Source organism: Octopus bimaculoides, chromosome 6 (genome assembly GCF_001194135.2).
Source record: "Octopus bimaculoides isolate UCB-OBI-ISO-001 chromosome 6, ASM119413v2, whole genome shotgun sequence".
NCBI classification, from domain to species: Eukaryota; Metazoa; Mollusca; class Cephalopoda; order Octopoda; family Octopodidae; genus Octopus; species Octopus bimaculoides.
The window spans coordinates 91256532-91275381 of record NC_068986.1 but is presented as its reverse complement, the minus strand read 5'-3'; the positions used below and the strand labels follow the sequence as shown (position 1 = coordinate 91275381).

At 36.2% G+C, this 18850-nt stretch overlaps 2 protein-coding genes across 3 annotated transcripts in view; one reads left to right on the top strand and one right to left on the bottom strand.

The window, feature by feature from the left end:
• The window catches only part of LOC106873677 (potassium channel subfamily K member 1), a 200876-nt gene extending 191938 nt beyond the window's left edge, over positions 1 to 8938 (top strand). For both annotated transcript variants that reach the window (XM_014921143.2, XM_014921142.2), the window contains exon 4: positions 1990 to 8938. In XM_014921143.2, the coding sequence (XP_014776629.1) occupies positions 1990 to 2240 (251 nt within the window). In that variant the 3' untranslated portion in view covers positions 2241 to 8938. The remainder of the gene's footprint in view (positions 1 to 1989) is intronic.
• Positions 8939 to 15694: 6756 nt separating this feature from the next.
• LOC106873679 (MAD2L1-binding protein) overlaps positions 15695 to 18850 on the bottom strand; it is a 9402-nt gene continuing 6246 nt past the window's right edge. Inside the window, exon 2 of the mRNA XM_014921144.2 lies at positions 15695 to 17624. Coding sequence (XP_014776630.1) covers positions 16986 to 17624 — 639 coding nt within the window. The 3' untranslated portion in view covers positions 15695 to 16985. The remainder of the gene's footprint in view (positions 17625 to 18850) is intronic.

Genomic DNA, 18850 nt, shown 5'->3' with positions numbered 1-18850 from the left:
AAACACCTAAAGCTCCACGAGGCTCCGGCGGAGGATGGTGACGAACCCTGCTGTACTCTTCCACCACGACTTTCTCTCATTCTTACTTCCTGTTTCTGTTGTGCCTGTGATTCAAAGGGTCAGCCGTGTCACGCTGAATATCCCCGAGAACTACGTTAAGGGTACACGTGCCTGTGGAGTGCTCAGCCACTTGCACGTTAATTTCACGAGCAGGCTGTTCCGTTGATCGGATCAAATGGAACACTCGACGTCGTAAGCGACGGAGTGCCAACAACAACAACTTTTTAAATAAAGCTCTGTGCTATGCAAATCTTTCCTTGAAGGTGTTCCCTTGTTAATTCAATGTAAGTCCTTGGTGTACTATCAACATTAGAAACGTAGGCTCCATACAATAGCTCCTTCTCATGACATTTGTTGTTTCGAGAACTGCGGTCAATGGATGTATAGTTACAAAATTGTGGATGGTGGTTCCTAATGTTTTTGTTATAGCTAAACATTTGCAAGTCTATGTTGAGATGGCAACTATAGCTAACTTTTACAAGCTTTTATTCAGTGTTTTGATGATGTCGATATCTCATCTGTAATTTCATATCACATTCTTGTCAACAACAAAGCTGAAGTGTCATGTGTTATCTTAAATTCTGGTTAAATAATTACTAATTTTCTTCAGTATGAAACCTTGGGTTCCAGAAACTTAACAAATTCTGTTAAAAAGAATTGCCTTTCTACCTTCCCTGTGTTGTATAGTTTTTCTTCTAGTTCATTATTAACACACACATATATATATATTCGTCATCATCATCATCATCCTTTGACGTCTGCTTTCCATGCTGGCATGGGTTGGACTGTTTGATGAAGTCTGGAGAGCAAGCGGTTGCACCAGGTTCCAATCTGATCTGGCAATGTTTCTACAGCTGGATCCTCTTCCTAACACCAACCACTCCGAGAGTGTAGTGGGTGTTTTTTACATGCCACCGGCACAGGAGACAGTGAGGTGGGCCTGGCATCAAATACATTCGGATGGTGCTTTTTATGTGCCACCAGCACAAAAGCCAGTCAGTGCGTACTGGCATCGGCCACAATTGGTTGGTACTTTTTACATGCCACCAGCACGGGAGCCAGTCAGGCGGACCTGTATATATATATATATATATATATATATATATATAAAACAAATAATAAATTAGTATATGCATATATACGTACAGGTATGTGCATACCTATGTCTCCCTGTATATATAGGTGCATATCTGGGTACAGAACATTGCAAACAAAACGTAGACAAAAAAATAATAACCAGAGTACAGAACACACACAGGCCACATAGAGAACATTTTCCTTCATCAGCTACCCCCATTCTAACACAGGCGTTTCGAAGAGTAGGGCAGGACGCATCGTTAAAATGGCTCTTCCCATGGATCACAAATTAAATTTGTATACACAAATTAAACTGTACCATGGAGGAATGTAGTGGCGGACAGAAAACAAGACAGGAAAGGAGTGTGTGTTTGTGTGTGATTTCCCTTCATTAAAAGAATCGTAATTCTTTGTATCATTCAAATTTTGAATCAGTTTTATCATTAAAATTATTTTATTCTTCTGAATTTATCCACACATACATTCTCTTGCTTCTTATCTTTCTCTTTCTTTTATACACAACCATTTACTTTTATACATTTCTCTTTCTCTCTCACACTCTGCCATACACACTCAAACAAACAACACCCATTTCTTCTATCATGCACAAGCATACACACACACACACACACACACTATCTATTATCCCACACACATATAAACTCATACGCTATTAACTCTGTCTCTTTTTTATAGACACATATACATCATCTTTTTTTTTACACACACACCCCATCTATTCTTGTTGTTAGACACACATTTTCATTGTTTTTTTCTCTCTCTCTCTCTCTCTCTCCCTCTTTCTTCTGTACTCTTACTCATCCTCTAACTTTCACTCCCTTTCACCCTCAGGATACCTCATATTTGGCTTGATCATGATGATGCTAACCCTGACCGTGATGTATGAGATTCCGGAACTGAACCTGGGCTTCCATTTCTACTTGAAGAGTGACCACAATCAAGAGGAGGAGAGGGCTATACTCCGTCCTGCAGACACACCACATGGGCCAAAATACACACAGCAAGTCGATGACGACCCGAACTGTCAAATGAGGCCCGAGTTTACAGCTGTCAGTGCTGTTGACCAGTCAAACCTCAACTGATTCTGACATTACCAACTGATCAACCCTCAGCATGCAACCATGCAACCACTGCTAACACCAACTGTGCAGCTACTCCTAACACCAACCATACAACCACCACTTACACTAACAGTACACACAGCAATCATAGAGCCACCCCTAACAAACAACAAGGGAGTCTATATGTGGTCGATTGAGCTGCTAGAAACATTAGACAAATTACTCTCAAACTACACCTTACAATCGTTAAAGCAAAAATACATTAGATAATTTGTCCAATACAAATACCCCTACAAGTATTGGATGGTCATGGTCAGATTGCTTTGATCATATATCTGCTTGATCAGGGTGGATTTGGGGGTAAATTCAGCCATACAGACACCCCTAACACCAGCTACAACAATTATACAACCGTCCCTGCCAACAACATACAGCTATCTCTTACACTAACTCTTTAACCATCCTAATAACAACCAATATTAGTACAACCATAATTCCATCACTTGGTGAAAAACTGATTTAAGAAAGAGATGGTAAATGTATATGTATATATGCGTATACTAAACGGTAAAGCAGGTTAGTTACTGCACAATTTTGCCATTATGGATTAATCAAATGCTAACACATAGTCAAATGTATACCATTTGAATAATTCATAAATGCTGAAACTGCAATATAAGGAGCACAACTAACTTATTATATCCTTTGATGCACACATATGCAGACATGTGCACGCGTACATACACATGAGATGTAAAAATTGTAGATATAAAGAAATGATAGGGAAAAAAGGGGAAACAAAACTGAAGAAAGAAATAGCCTATGATATTTAAAATATATATATATATACATAATTTATTCATATACATAGACACATACTTTCTCTCTTCCTCTCACTTTCTTTTACATACACATGCACTGAGACATATTAATTTATGCAAATATGTAAGTGTTTATGTAGATGCTTATAAGTGTAGTTACACACACACACACATGCACATAATTATATATACATACATTTATATTAAAATAATTCAAACAATTACATGCACACACATACATACATACATGCATACATACATACATACATACTCATACACATACACTCCCATTTCCATCTGGACCGCCATCTCTTCTACTTGTTCTCATAAACATGTATATAAAATCAAAATAAAATGAGAAATAACAAATCATAAAATTTAAAAAAAACACAAGCACAAATTCACACAGGCACATTACACACACACACACACAACAATATCTATTTTATTAAAGGAGAAATGATCAAACTTGAACCTATGGCTCGACTTAAGATTGAAACTGTGACATTTGAACCTGAAAATGAAAAAAGAAAAAAAAATCAGATTGAATTTTTGTTTCTTTGTTTTCATATCTACATTTCTCTTTGTTTTTCTTATACATACATCCCATATATATATATAAAGTATATATATATATATACACACACATACATACATATACATGTGTGTGCATATATGATATGCATACATAAACATATGTATATATATATCACTCTTGCTTTCATATTTAATAGAGTGAGAGAGAGAGAAAGATAGAGAGTGAGTGAGAAACTATCTGTATTACATTCTCTCTCTCTCTTTCTCTCTGTCTTTCTGTATCTCTCTCTCTCTGTCTTCAAACCTAAGGTGGCAGTCATGTGGTGTGTAGCTTATATGTATGCATAACTTCTTCATCAATGGTACCTACATCCAGAACCTACCCACCTTTTATCTACCCAGCTTCCTTAAGTCCCCTCCCACACCTCAATGGATATTCTGCTTTTGTTTTCTCGTTTTCTGGGGTTTTTTTGTAATTTTTCTTAAGTTTTGATTATTTTTAAAAAAAATATTCCTTTACTTTCTAATTACGATTATTATTATTATTTTTGTCATTAAGATGGTGAAATGGCAAAAACTGATGCCTGACTAACACTGGGTTTGAATTAATTGTTGGTTCCTTTTCCTGCCCTTAAACCTGTGACCTTGAGCCAAAGTTAGAGTTTATTATTATTATTATTATTATTATTATCATCATTATTATTAAGGTGGTGAGCTGGCAGAATTGTTAGCACACAGGACGAAATGCTTAGTAGCATTTCATCTATCTTCACATTCGGACTTAAAATTTCTCTAAGGCCGACTTTGCCTTTCATCCTTTCAAGTTTGATAAAATAAGTACCAGTCACGTACTGGGGTCGATATAATCAACTTCTCTCTCCTCTCAAAAAAACTGCTGGCCCTGTGCCAAAATTTGCAACCCTTATTATTTTTAGTAGTATTATTAGTATAATCTTCAACATTCAAGAGCCATGGAATGGTAGAAAATGTAGAATGTTGGACTAAACACTGTTTAGTATTTAGTCTCACCTCTCTGGGGGTAATTTTGCTTTCGTCCTTCCAGGGTTGACGATATATATCTATATACATACACATACTAATCATGTACAGAAGTTGAGTCTGTCAACAATATCCATCAATCTGTGTGACTTTGTGCCAAATTTATAAATCCTTGTTATTGTTATTAGTATGGGCAAGAGCAATAATGGTTATGTAGAAGACTCACTGCATTGCAATATTTAGTTTTGTTCTAAGTTGGCAAGCTGGCAGAACTGTTAGCATGCCAGGCGAACTACTTAGCGGTATTTTGTCTGTCTTTACGTTCTGAGTTCAAATTCCGCTGAGGTCAACTTTGCCTTTCATCCTTTTGGGGTCGATAAATTAAGTACCAGTTGCGTACTGGGGTCAATCTAATCGACTGTCTCCCCACTCTCTCCAAAAATTTCGGGTCTTGTGCCTAGAGTAGAAAAGAATATTTAGTTTTGTTCTACCAGTATCCAGGTTCAATTACTCAGAAATCTAATCCTGTCTTGTTTTTAGTCCCTCGGAAGATCAATAATTTAAGTACTAGGCTGACTGAATTGACTCCATCAACCCTCATAAAGCTTAACCTTTTTCACTTAGTCCTTAGCACACAATCACTATTAGCATACCAGGCAAAATGCTTAGCACCATTGCATCTGTCTTTATGTTCTGAATTCAAATTCCACCAAGATTGACTTTGCCTTTCATCCTTTCAAGGTTGATAAAATAAGTACCAGTTGAACACTGGGGGGTCACTGTAACTAACTTACACCCTTCCTCTGAAATTACTGGCCTTATGCCAAAATTTGAAACCGTTATTATTATTATTATTAAGGCAGTGAGCTGGTAGAATTATTAGCACACAGGGCAAAATGCTTTGTAGCATTTTTTCTGACTGTCCACATTCTGAGTTAAACTGCTGTTGAGGTTAACTTTGTCTTTTGGGGGTCAATAAAATAAGTACCAGTAGAGTACTGGGGTCAATGTAATCAACTTAATCCCTTCCTAAAAATTGGTGGCCTTGTGCCAAAATTAGCAAGAGTTATTATTATTATTAAGGTAGTAAAGGGCGAGCTGGCAGAATCATTAGAACGCCGGACAAAATGCTTAGTGGTATTTCATGCTTTCACGTTCTGAGTTCAAATTCCGCTAAGGTTGACTTTGCCTTTCATCCTTTTGGTGTTGATAAATCAAGTACCAGTTGAGTATTACTGGGGTTGATGTAATCAACTATCTCCCTCGCTCAAAATTTCAGGCCCTGTGCTTATAGTAGAAAGGATTATTAAGTTAGTGAACTGGTTGAATCATTTGCATATTGGATAAATTGCTTACAGGCATTTATTCCAACACTTTACATTCTGGGTTCAAGTCTTCAGTTTTGCCTTTCATTCTTTGTAGACCATTTACATATTGGGGTTGATGCAATCGACTTACCCTCCCTCAAAACTGCTGGCATTGGAGTTGACTTTGCCTTAAGTAACAGTTGAGTACTGGGGTTGATGTAATTGACTTAACCCCTTGCCCCAAATTTCAGGCCTTGTGACTAGAGTAGAAAGGATTATTATTATTATTATTATTATTGTTGTTGTTGTTGTGTTATGGGTTGGCTGAATCATTAGACTACCAAATGACACATTATATTTTGCTAAGTGCATTCCTTGACATTCTGAGCTCAAATCATGCTAGAGTTGATGTTATTGACTGTTCCCTCCCATAAAATTCGAGACTTTGCATCTAATTAGGAGGAAGAGTATGGTGGTAGAGTGTCAGAATTGGTGGAGCATCAGATTAAATCTAAATACTCTGTGAGAGTTAGCTATGTTCTATATATTTTGTATTTAAATTTTCCTGAGGTCAACTTTATTTTTCATACTCAAATCATTTAAGATAAGCAAGGTCAAGTAACTGGGGTTGATGAAATTGACTGAAAACCCCATCTCCTACTTGTAGCCTACATTAGATATATGGTGGTGGTACAATTAGCAGTGTAGCAAACAATGTAGGGAAAACTAGAGAGTCTTCATTGTGAGTTCAAATCTCACCTGTCACTCTTTTACTTTCTACCTTTGATGCAACATATAGCAATAAGATTATGCGATACGTTCAATAAATATATTGTTCCTCTATATACAATTAATCATAGTGTCTAGTCAAAAGAGGAAAATTATTCTTATTAAGGCGGTAACTTAGTGGTTCTGCAAAAGAGACCGATAGAATAAGTACTATGCTTACAAAAGAATAAGTCCTGGAGTCAATTTGTTTGACTAAAAGCAGTGCTCCAGGATGGCCGTAGTCAAATGACTAAAACAAGTAAAATGTTAGTTAGAGTAGTGCAAATCAATCATGGTAAAAATATGTTCCATGTCATTTACTTACATCCATGCATGATTTGCATTCAAATTCCTTCAGAGTTGACCTTGCCTTTCATTCTATGGGGGATAGATAAAATGTGTATCACTGAGGTACTGGGGCCAATATAATTAACTACATTGAGGGCAGTGAGCTGGCAGAAATGTTAGAAGCCGGGCGAAATGCTTAGCGGTATTTCGTCTGCTGTTACGTTCCGAGTTCAAATTCCACCGAGGTCGACTTTGCCTTTCATCCTTTTGAGGTCGTAAATCAAGTACTAGTTATGAAGTCATGGTGGTGAATGACAGAGTTGGTTAAGGGGCAAGCAATATTCAGTTATATATTTTTACATTCCAAGTCCAAACCTTACCATGATTGACTTTGCCCCTCAATTCCCCGTTTTTTTCCCTTCTTTTATTTCCTTTTTTTTTAATTTTAAGAAGTAAAAGAGGAGTATCCATAACCCTTTTTCAAGGCTTCTGTGATTGGTAAGAGGAAGGGAATAAGTTATCCTTAAATCAGAGACCTGACTCAAATGCTTACAACAAAGTGAACTCTGCTAAAAGTACCCATGGTTCAGGTGGGGAAGATGGCAAACAGAGGTATCGTCCTTCTGGGGGTGGATAAAATAAATACCAGTCATACTGAAAGTTCATATAATTGACTGCTCCCCATAGGCCATGTGCCTTTGTTTAAAAAAAATCATTTTTTGATGTTTATGTTGTGGGGAAAGCACCGTAGAGTAGAAGAAAGTTGCAAGTTCTTGGGAGGGGTTTCAGTTCCCAGTCAGAACTGCTTCGTTTCACCTTAAATCACTAAAACCTTTGGAAAGGCATTAATGTTAAAACATTTCTCTTAAGATTCTTCCTTTGCCCTTAAAATCTCAGGCTTTGTGCCTGCATAAGAAACCATTATTATTATCATTATTTTGTTGTTGCTGCTGTTGTTGTTGAAGGTGGTGAAAATGGACGAGACACAAAAACGACTGTTGGTCAAAGTGAATTCAACAGTATTTAGTTTTCTTCCCTACTTTCATTCCAAGTTCAGATTCTACTAGGGGAGGAGTTGATGAAATAAGAACCAGTAAATATTGCTAGAATGTGGGGTAGGTGTCAACTTTGTCAATTGTAGCCCTTTCTTTTTGCCCACTCCTGCAAAAAAAGTTGGCCCTGTATTGAGTTTTAAAAAAACAGAAATATTGGTATGTTGTTGTTGGTGGTGGTTTTCTTGTCAAGATTGTTTAAATAAAGCCAGTAGCAACAACAACAATAAATATTGAGGGAAAAAAAAGGAAGAAAGATAGCACTAAAAGAGAACAGAATGAAAAAAAAAACCGAACCACAAAGAGAACCATGTAAAAGATCTGCTAGAAATAGCAGTCAAATCTCGCCAGTGATTGTCAAAAGCCAGACCAAAAAATAAGCTTTGCAGTCAAAACATTTTAACATTATTATTACTATTAAGAAATACAAGTTTTTAATTTATTGAATATTTTTTTCATGTGTGTGCATATATATATATATATGTATATATATACACACACACATACATACACATACATGTATAGACATAATTGTCTATAAACATACATGTATATACACAGTTGTGTTTATAAATATACATATATACACACATGTATAAAAATAATTGTCTATGAAAATACATACACATATATACACACATGTATGCATATTATATATACACATGTATATATATATGTATAATATATATATGAGTGTATATATATTTATATACATGTATATACACATACCTGCATGTCTGTTTTTGTTTTCCTTTTTGTATTTATTGTTTGTCTTTTGTTCCAAATTCTTTTTTTTTTTTATGTATTTGTGTCAGTTTGTTCTTATTTAACAGATTTACTGCTGCGAGAAGTAACCTCTCCTCCCTGCCCCACTGTTACCTTCTGACATTTCATGTCGAAGAAAAGATATTAATTAAAGAAATAAAACAATGAATATTTTAAAAAGATCCACAGCATTTTTTTCTTCTTCCATTGTTTTGTTTTACTTGCTTTGTTATGGCATTCCATGCAACAATTTGTTTTGGCCTTCCCATGTGGCAATTTTTATTTTGAGATTCTCATGCGGCAACTTATGTCATAGCACTCCCCTATGGAAATTTCTATGTTATCACATCCATGTGGCAATTTCTGTCTTAGCACTTACTCCCATACAGCATTTTCTATCTTGTCATTCCCATGTAACAATTTCTGTCTTGTCACTTCCATGTGGCATTCTCTATCTTAGCACTTCCATGAGGCAATTTTTATCATGGCATTCCATGTGACAATTTCTGCTTTGAAACTTGCATGTAGCAATTTCTCTATTGAATCCACATGTCAAAATTTCCATCTTGAAACTCCCGTCACAATTTCTGTTGAGGAAACTCCTACATGGAAATTTCTGTCTTGGCACTCCCATGTGGCAATTTCTATTTTATTCTACATTGTCTCTTCACATGAACAAGAGCCTCTCTCTATAGTCACTTGATCTGTGAGAAACAACAACCAAATCCTTCCCCCACAAAATCAACCCTTACTGTCTTGACCCTTTAATGATCAGATTAATTTGTTAAGTGTAATGCTTATTTATTTGTGTTTTGAATCAATCATGAATTGTATTGAAGCTTTGAGATCTCAGTGATGTGATTGTTTGTTTTTCGAATGTCATTGTAGAATGTGAGAGGCTGGATCCAGTCAGTTTGAATGTAAAACAGGTAGAATTTTGACCAGTTTAAAGTTTATCCCTGATTTGGAGATAAACAACACAGGATACCTTGTAATAAAGTTGTTGTTGTCAGCTTATGATGCCGAGGGTTCCAGTTGATCCGTTCAACGGAACAGCCTGCTTGTGAAATTAACGTGCAAGTGGCTGAGCACTCCACAGGCACGTGTACCCTTAACGTAGTTCTCGAGGATATTCAGCATGACACAGTGTGACAAGGCTGGCCCTTTGAAATACAGGTACAACAGAAACAGGAAGTAAGAGTGAGAGAAAGTTGTGGTGAAAGAGTACAGCAGGGTTCACCACCATCCCCTACCAGAGCCTCGTGGAGCTTTAGGTGTTTTCGCTCAATAAACACTCACAATGCCCGGTCTGGGAATCGAAACCGCGATCCTATGACCACAAGTCCGCTGCCCTAACCGCTGGGCCATTGCACCTCCACTGTAATAAAGTACACAGAATAAATGTAGAAACATCACTTGACAGCACAATTTTATGTAGAATTAAAACCAAAAGAGAATTACATTATTTACACTTGAAGGATATTTCTCCTCATCTTGAATTATACAGAAGCCTTACTAATAGCAAAATACAAACCAAAAATCAGGAAATCCATCAGGACTTAATTTCTGTATAATTTTTTTTAATCCAGTGTTGATGACCTTGTCTATTACAACAGTATTCCCATGAACTTAACTTCAGAGTGTATCATCACTACACTATGATGAGGCAGTGAATGTCTTCGATTATTAATGAACTAATGGGTTTAGGAATGCTATTATTCCAGACTAAATTTAAAGGACTAGTAAGGAAATAGGAAAAATACTTGTAAGGTTAAACTTGAACATAGTTAAGTTGTTTCTAATATATTTAAATGAAACGCTTTTCTTTATATAGTAATCCCCTTGCCATATTGCAGTTTGCCTACCATGGTTTATTATTTAAGCTTACATTGATTCCTCTGTGGTGTTGTTTTGCATTTATAATAAAATAAATATCATCATCATCATCGTTTAACGTCCACTTTCCATGCTAGCATGGGTTGGACGATTTGAATGAGGACTGGCGAACCAGATGGCTGCACCAGGTTCCAATCTGATCTGGCAGAGTTTCTACAGCTGGATGCCCTTCCTAATGCCAACCACTCCGAGAGTGTAGTGGGTGCATTTACGTGCCACTGGCACAAGGGCCAGTCAGATGGTACTAGCAACGGCCACGCTCAAAATGGTGTTTTTTATGTGCCACCTGCACAAGAGCCAGTCCAGCAGCACTGGCAACGACCTCACTTGAATGTCTTTTCCCATGGCACCAGCACAAGTGCCAGCAAGGCGACACTGGCAACAATCACGCTCAAACGATACTAATTACATGCCACCAGCACGAAAGCCAGACAGATTATAAAAAAATACACCACAGTACTGTTTCTACTTCAAGGATTTTCACCTATGATGGGGATTTTGGAATATACCACCCACAATAGTCAAGGGACTACTGTACACACACACGTTTTAGTCATGACTGGAGTGCTGCTGTTAAGTGTCCAGTTGGTTAAATCAAACCCAGTATCCATTTTAACGACTACTGGGTTTGATATTTAGTCTGATCCCCCCACCACCACTTTTCCTTTTCCAGTTTTGTTCCTTGCATCTCTTAACAGGCTTCTTTACCCCCACAACACACTAATTTGCAACTTTGATACTCATGTTCATGCATATCTGCATGACAGCATCAAGTGGGGCTTAAACAGTAGTGTACTTCTGTTCAGTACGGTCTTCCCTTTTTATTTCCTCTCTTTTCATGCCACTATTTCCACCTCTCAGCTTCCCACCCACTTTACTGCACTTTCCTACCATTTTTCTCTATTCTCTGCAGAAGGAGAAGAATCAAAAATGCTAGACTTACCACTCCTTGTAGAAAATTAACTTCAAGCTCCTTTGGATGCTTCGTCAATTTTTTCTCATTCTGCACTGTATACAACAGTGGATTAAGCCTGAAAACAATTCTTGACAAGAAAATAATTTGCCCAACCTAGATTTAGGATAGGCATTGTAAAAACAAGTAACTATGTCTTTTCATATTGAAGCTAATGAGAATTTAAAAATAGTTGAAACACCCAACAACATCTGATATCCCAAGGATTATTGTTGGCTGTCATTGCATACCAAATGTACATGTCATCATCCACACCCTATTCTATACAAAACACTTCACTCAATCTTTACAGGAGTACAGATATCTAGAACACATATAGGCCAGTGAAGACCTGAAAAAGTCCTAGTTGAACACCAATTTTATCAACTATGTTTAACTTGAACTTCTACCCTTTGGGAGTTTCAGGGGGCTGAAGTTCTAGAGTATGTTTAGTGCAGGAGTTTGTAGACTAAAACGATAGAGAGGCTGAGCTTTTTCAAGGACTGAAAGTTAGTGACAGAAGTGGCTTGACAAGGAAACTAATCAATCTCAACTCGAGTAATATTCTCATAAATAATGTCATCCTACTAAGTGGTCTTATCTACTGAACTGGTTACAGTAGCTTAAAGTCAGGAAATGCTTCTAGATATATAAAAATCATTTATTTCCAAGCAATTAATCGCCTAAACTTTTGAACTAATAGTTCTTTGTTCACTTCAAAAAGAAAAGAACATAATGGAAAATAAGGCTTCATTGTATAAAACATAATTGTATTTGACACATTTAACACATTTCCAAGTTATGTGATGTGGTCATAGGATAAGAGAATACATAACGGTTTTATAGGAACATAAAATATATGTTTATATAATGTAAAATCAAATAGAATTTCTGTATTTTCATTTAAAAATAAATTTAAAAACTACAATTGCATGTTAGTATGTACAGGTTAGTTTTTTTTTTTTTAAATATAGGAATAATTCCTTAGACACAAATCCACGTTTTCTGATAAATATGTCATCTTTACTGTAATAAATTATGGGTATATATTATCATGGTTCCCCTATAAAGGGATCAAAACAGAAAAAAGAAAAAAAGACAATGGTTTTTAACACTGTGAGTCAAAAAACAATATTCTGAAGCGGATAACTGCTATCAACACTAAAAGACTTTTTTTTTTTTGCGATATATTTAAATCAACTTATAAAGCATAAAAATTCAGTATATATATATATATATATATATATATATATATATATATATATATATATATATATACAGAGAGAGAGAGAGAAAGAGAGAAAGAGAGAGAGAAAGAGAGAGAGAAAGAGAGAGAGAAAGAGAGAGAGAGAGAAAGAGAGAGAGAGAAAGAGAGAGAGAGAGAGAGAAAGAGAGAGAGAGAGAGAGAAAGAGAGAAACTATTTTGAAGCATAATTAAACTAAGTCATTTTAAGATTAATTCTGTTGCTGTTTAGCCCCCGAACCAACCCTGCTCCAACAAACCTATTGGTTGAAGCCTTGACCATCCAATCCTTCACTCATGCACTGAGTATCTAGGATTACATTATCCACTACATTCTATCCTTTTCATGACAGAGTATATTTCGGAACAAATAGGTTGCTACTTCTAGCAGACCAAATAACCACAAAAAAACTCTTTTGCTGATCTGTTGTGATTACTGGAAGATACACTTCCTCTGATTGACAAGAAGTGGCCAGATAAGAAAAGCTCTGTTCTCTCAGTCTTGTCCATCACTGCCATGAAACAAGAAAACTGTCTGACTTTTCATCCCAGAAAAGATAGCAAGACTCAACTAAGTTATATTCATCCTGTGTGGCAACAGTCGTATGGAATAACTCCACAATTCAACAATGCTCAGAAACTGAACTAGCGTAACTTTTAATCCTTGTAAGAAATTGGCATCGTATTTGGGATAGAGTCATGTACTTTCAGTCACTTAAACACCACGGAATCTAGGATAAACCCTGGCCAAATAGGCCTACAAGCCCATGGCTGACAGTGGTTAAGTCATTGGCTCACATTAGAATCAAGATTTTATTCTCAGACAGAGAAGGCATTTCATTTCACATTGTACCAGTACTCTTGGCTGAAAGAATACCATTGGTACCAGAATTTTAACCCTACGACAGACTGGCATTTCATTTTTCTCTACTTAAACTTTGAAAATAAGGATAAGCTCTAGATTTACGAACCTGTAGACAGGATCAGGGAAGACCCTTTTTTTTTTAATAAATACCAGCTCAAGTCCTCTAGAAAAGACTGCTCAGTTATCTTCATTCATGCCCAGAGTGTACTTCAGAAAATTGACACATGACTTTCACTAACCTTCTAGAGAATGCAAGAGTTAATATTGAATTAGCTGCTTCATTAGAACACTGGGGAAAATATGTTGTGGCATTTTAGTCTGTCTTTACATCCTGGGTTCAAATGCCTCCAGGATCAACTTCATCTTTCATCCTTTTGGAGTTGATGAAATAAGTACCAGTTGATCAATGGGGATGATTTGACTTAGTCCCTATCCTGGAATTGTTGACCTTGTGCCAAAATTTGAAGCCAATGTTGAATTAGCTGCATTAGATAACTGGTAGAAAGTAGTGGGCACTCGACAATCTACAATCTAGTATCAAAAAGTTACTGGACTAGTTCTATAGTTCTATGACTGAAACAAGTAAAAAAGTATGCCAAAAGGCAATTAAGCTTGGTTTGATTTGTAGAAGGTGCAGCTTCAATATATCCATTAGCCAAAATATCACATGTCCTTCACATACACAGTTGGCAGCAGATGAGTCATCTAAGCACGATAACCTATCTCATTAATAAGAATCAAAAGAGCAGACATTCCAGTTGGATTAAATGAAGCATGAACTAAGGTACAGCAGTTAGGCAGTAACAGATTACAGAGGCAATATAAGCATTAAAAAAGTTGGGTTTTTTTTAACTGCACAGTTTAACGAAGGAACTGACTCCTTGACCTTTGCAGGCCCTCCTAAGGTCAGTGAAATTAATGCAGCTAACGGTTTTCTTCAACTGTTGAAAATTTTATGTAAAACATAGGAAGTGATAGAAGTTCAGAAAATTATAGATAAGGAAGATCTGAGTGAGATGGTTAGTGTAGAACCTGGATACAATAAGGGTGCCAAGAGAAGAAACGAGGGTCCCATGAAAAAAACCCAAGCCTACTCAAAGGAGCAGACACCGTTTGTAGAAGTGATAGAAAAGACAGAATGAGATGACAGCATGCATGAGGACCAGAGTTTGGAATGTTTTGGTGAGCAGCTCCATGACAATCAGTAGAATGCTTTCTTTTGCAAGTGGACTAGGATGTCTGTGTAGTAGCAGTACTGTCCCAAATATAGAGCACACCAGAGGATGACGTAGTGTGGGTCAGAGAAAGCTCCATCAGCATATGCAGTGATGATGCAATCTGACAAGAAGGCAGACAGTTTAGTTAGATTCGCATACTAGAGATGGTCAAATGTTTGGCAACTGATGATGGCAACATTATTTTTAACAAATTTCTCTTTAGCTGGGCCCACAAGGACCCTGGTTGATTTGGCTTTATGGAAAATGTACTTGTCATGGTGTTGGAGAAAGAGGTTGTTAAAGAATGTTTTCATCATCATTGAGATGTTAGAAATGAAAGCAAGTCAGAGAGGTTGCTCTTCTTTGGAATGAGACAAATTTTAGTGGATTTTCAAAGATTAAGACAGATCTCCGTAAAGAAAGATATAGTTTGGCAAAGATAGATACTAGCTCTGGAGGACATTGAAAAAATGGGATGAATATTGTCATGCTTAATGATCTTGATGGCTTGAAACAACAGAGGTACTTTTGCACTTGGCAAATACCTGATGAGCCTAGTGGAATGAAGAAAAATATTTTCAAAGATCAACTCAATATGTACAGTATGGAGCTGGATGTAAGACAATAAATAAGGAGGCTTTCTTTATATGTAAATGTTTGTTTGACATTTTAGGAATAGCTTTTACACAGCTCATTTCTAGTTGAAATTGGCCACTTTCCTCATAAATACACACTTGTTCCTATTCACTTGGAAATACAAACCAAACAAGACCTCAAACACCTTAACAGCTGCAACTTGATTGACTTGTCATGGTAAATACATCTTCTGTTACCATCTCATATTCTTCTGGTATGGTGATGATCACTTTGGTTTCTAAGATTTCTGACATGACATTGACATGGTTCATGGATGCAATATAACACTTGTACCTCAGTTCAAGAAGAATGTCCCTCAACATACCTAACTTGCACATCTGTTACTCAACAGACAAAAAGTACAGAAGTGATGTGAAGGGCACCTTTCTCGGACTGAGTATGTCATAAGAGAATGTTCTCTTATATGGCCTCTGAGTTTGATCACCAAGCAAATACTGCTGTACATGGATGTGATCCAACCTCTAAAACAAAGACAAAGTAGTTTCACCTAGGGCAGCCAACAGGTAGGAAAGTAAAAAATATGTTTAAGAAGATATGCCCAGTTAATAATTAACATGTTATTTGATAATTAAAAAGCTATAGTTATACAGAGAGTGAAATATATTATTACATTCATGTCTCATTTAAAGGCATAAGTAATATAGTGATTTGTGATATCTGACCATTAAAATCTGATCGGAGACCCAATTCTCTATGACCTAGAATAAAGGACAGATCAACTAGGTAAAGGTTTTTTTTTAATTTTCACAGAGAATCAGGTTAATTTCATTGGAGTGACACCAACTGTTACAGGTATTTCTTTTACCATATTAAATTAAAAGTTAAACCAGAAGCAACACATGATTAAGTGTGTGCGTGTATATATAGGTACATATATGTGCGTGTGTTAAGATTAGTTACAAAACTAGTCCTGTTTCCTTCACTTTAGAATTCTCCAACAAAGTCTAAAGAAGAAATAGGACTAATTACAAACCGGTCATTATGTTAATTAATATATCCACTCTATACATAATATAGTTTTGAATTGTTCTCATTCTTTAATAGAAACATCCAATTCTGTTTGTGTGTGTGTGTTAAAACTCTATACACACATATACATACACATGCATAAATTCATAATGATGATAAAAATAGAAATAAAACAAATAAAGGTATAAATTTGGGGGGAAAGGTGTATAGTTAATTAAATCAATGCTGAAACTTCTCTGGTATTTTATTATATTGACCCCTAGAAAGAAAGGAAAAGTTGACCTTGGTTGGATTTGAACTCAGAATATAAAAGAATATAAATACCACAAGTCATTTTATCCCATCACTATCAATTTTAATAATCCAGAATCTCAAATACTCATATCCTGCTCATCCATTTCAGCCAAATTCTTTTCAGAAAGTATGTGAGCTATAAATTTGTTGGCATAGTTGCATGATAACCTTTCACACTAATGTTTGCCTGATACCATATTTGAGAGTTGTCGTCATCGTCCAAAAGGTTTAAGGCATGAAAATCATTCAGGACACTGTCATCTTTCTTGGATGGCGTGAGTGGTTCGAACCCAGACAAATCAAGACTGTAGTTGTGTTTAGGATGGAAAGAGACTTCATCATCATCTTGCTCACTATCTTGTAATAAGTTCAAGTAATAATGTTGTCCACGTTTTGAAGGCTTGTAGACGGGTTTGGCAGAGAAGCCAGTCAACTTAAGCTGTCGTGGGGCAAGCAGTAACACGTGCATATTGGTACATGGGAGGCTTGAACCACTAAAGAATGGGTCCTTTGCAAAAATCTGTAAGAAAAGAAATCGCTTGCAGTCTTTGGCAGACAGGGGCTTTTGTGGGTGTTGACTAGAGTCTGCAGGAGGAAAAGTGATGTGGAACACCTCTTTGGGGCTGAGAGATGAGGAACCAAGGATAATGGCACACTCTTGGATTTGGGGGTAAGTTTGGAAATTAGCCACAATACTTCCAAATAATTTTTCACAGCTAGAATAAAGTAAGAAAGCCTGTCTGTCATTCTTGTTTGAACTCTTGGGGTTTGCATTCTGAAAAAAAATAAAATAAAACAAAAAATAAAACTATAATATATGAATATAAAATGGAAACAAAACTGAAAATATGGAAATGAAAAATTAAGTAAAAATTATGTAAATAAAATTGAAATATATAAAATATTTGATGACTTTCTACGCCCATTTCAACAAGGAATATTATGTAAAAGAAGTTTTAGTGCATTTAATATAAACATTTATTGAATTTTTGATGGATTGGTAGAGTCAGAAGTGAAGGCATATGGCTCAGTTGTTAGGGTGTTGAGCTTACGATCGTGAGGTTGTGAGTTCGAATCCCAGACCGGGCTGCGTGTTGTGTTCTTGAGCAAGACACTTTATTTCGTGTTTCCCCAGTTCATTCAGCTGTAGAAATGAGTTGCGACGTCACTGGTGCCAAGCTGTATCAGCATTGCTCAATATATCCATCTGTTTAACATAGTAAGATATAATTTAAGGAAAATTTGGTTGCTGTTTCTATCTCTAGTAAATTGACTGACAATATAGCACAGACATGAACAGCCTTTCTTGATAAACTGCAAGACACAGCTTATACTCAGGCAAGCCACACTACTTAGAAATTCAAGGTATTTGTTTATTGGCATGCTATTCAGAAATTCCCACTAACTACAGCTTGCTCATGACTGCTATAGAGGCTCCCTTGTTAGTTTAAAATGCTTAGCATCTATACCATTATGATTTTACTTACTGAAATGTTTATGAAAAAGTAAACTTTACAACTCCATAATTCCAACTTGTGATTGGCTCCTTGGAAACTCGTAACCAACCAAATTTTTGATTATAAAATACTAGCAGAATCATAAGGCAAAATGCCTTGCAGTGTTTCTTTTGGCATTTTTATATTCCGAGTTCATATCCCACCAAGGTCAACTTTGCTTTTCATTGTTTCAGGTAGATAAAATCAGGTATATAAAATGTGCCTAAATTAGAAACAGATAGGTGGTGGATTGGCAGAATTGTTTAAGCACCAGATAAAAATACTTCTTGGTATTTCTTCTGGTCATGAGCATGAAAATAAATTGTGTACGTCCATTGAGGACTGGTCTGGTTGTTTTAACTCCGAGCTAGCTGTATGGCCAAAAGCATTCCAACTATTACAATCCCATTTTACCATGCAGTCTATTTTAAACCATATTGTCAAACAGCCAGCTCTAGTTATATAATTTTTGTTTTTAAATTAAGGTACTAATAAAAACATTAAT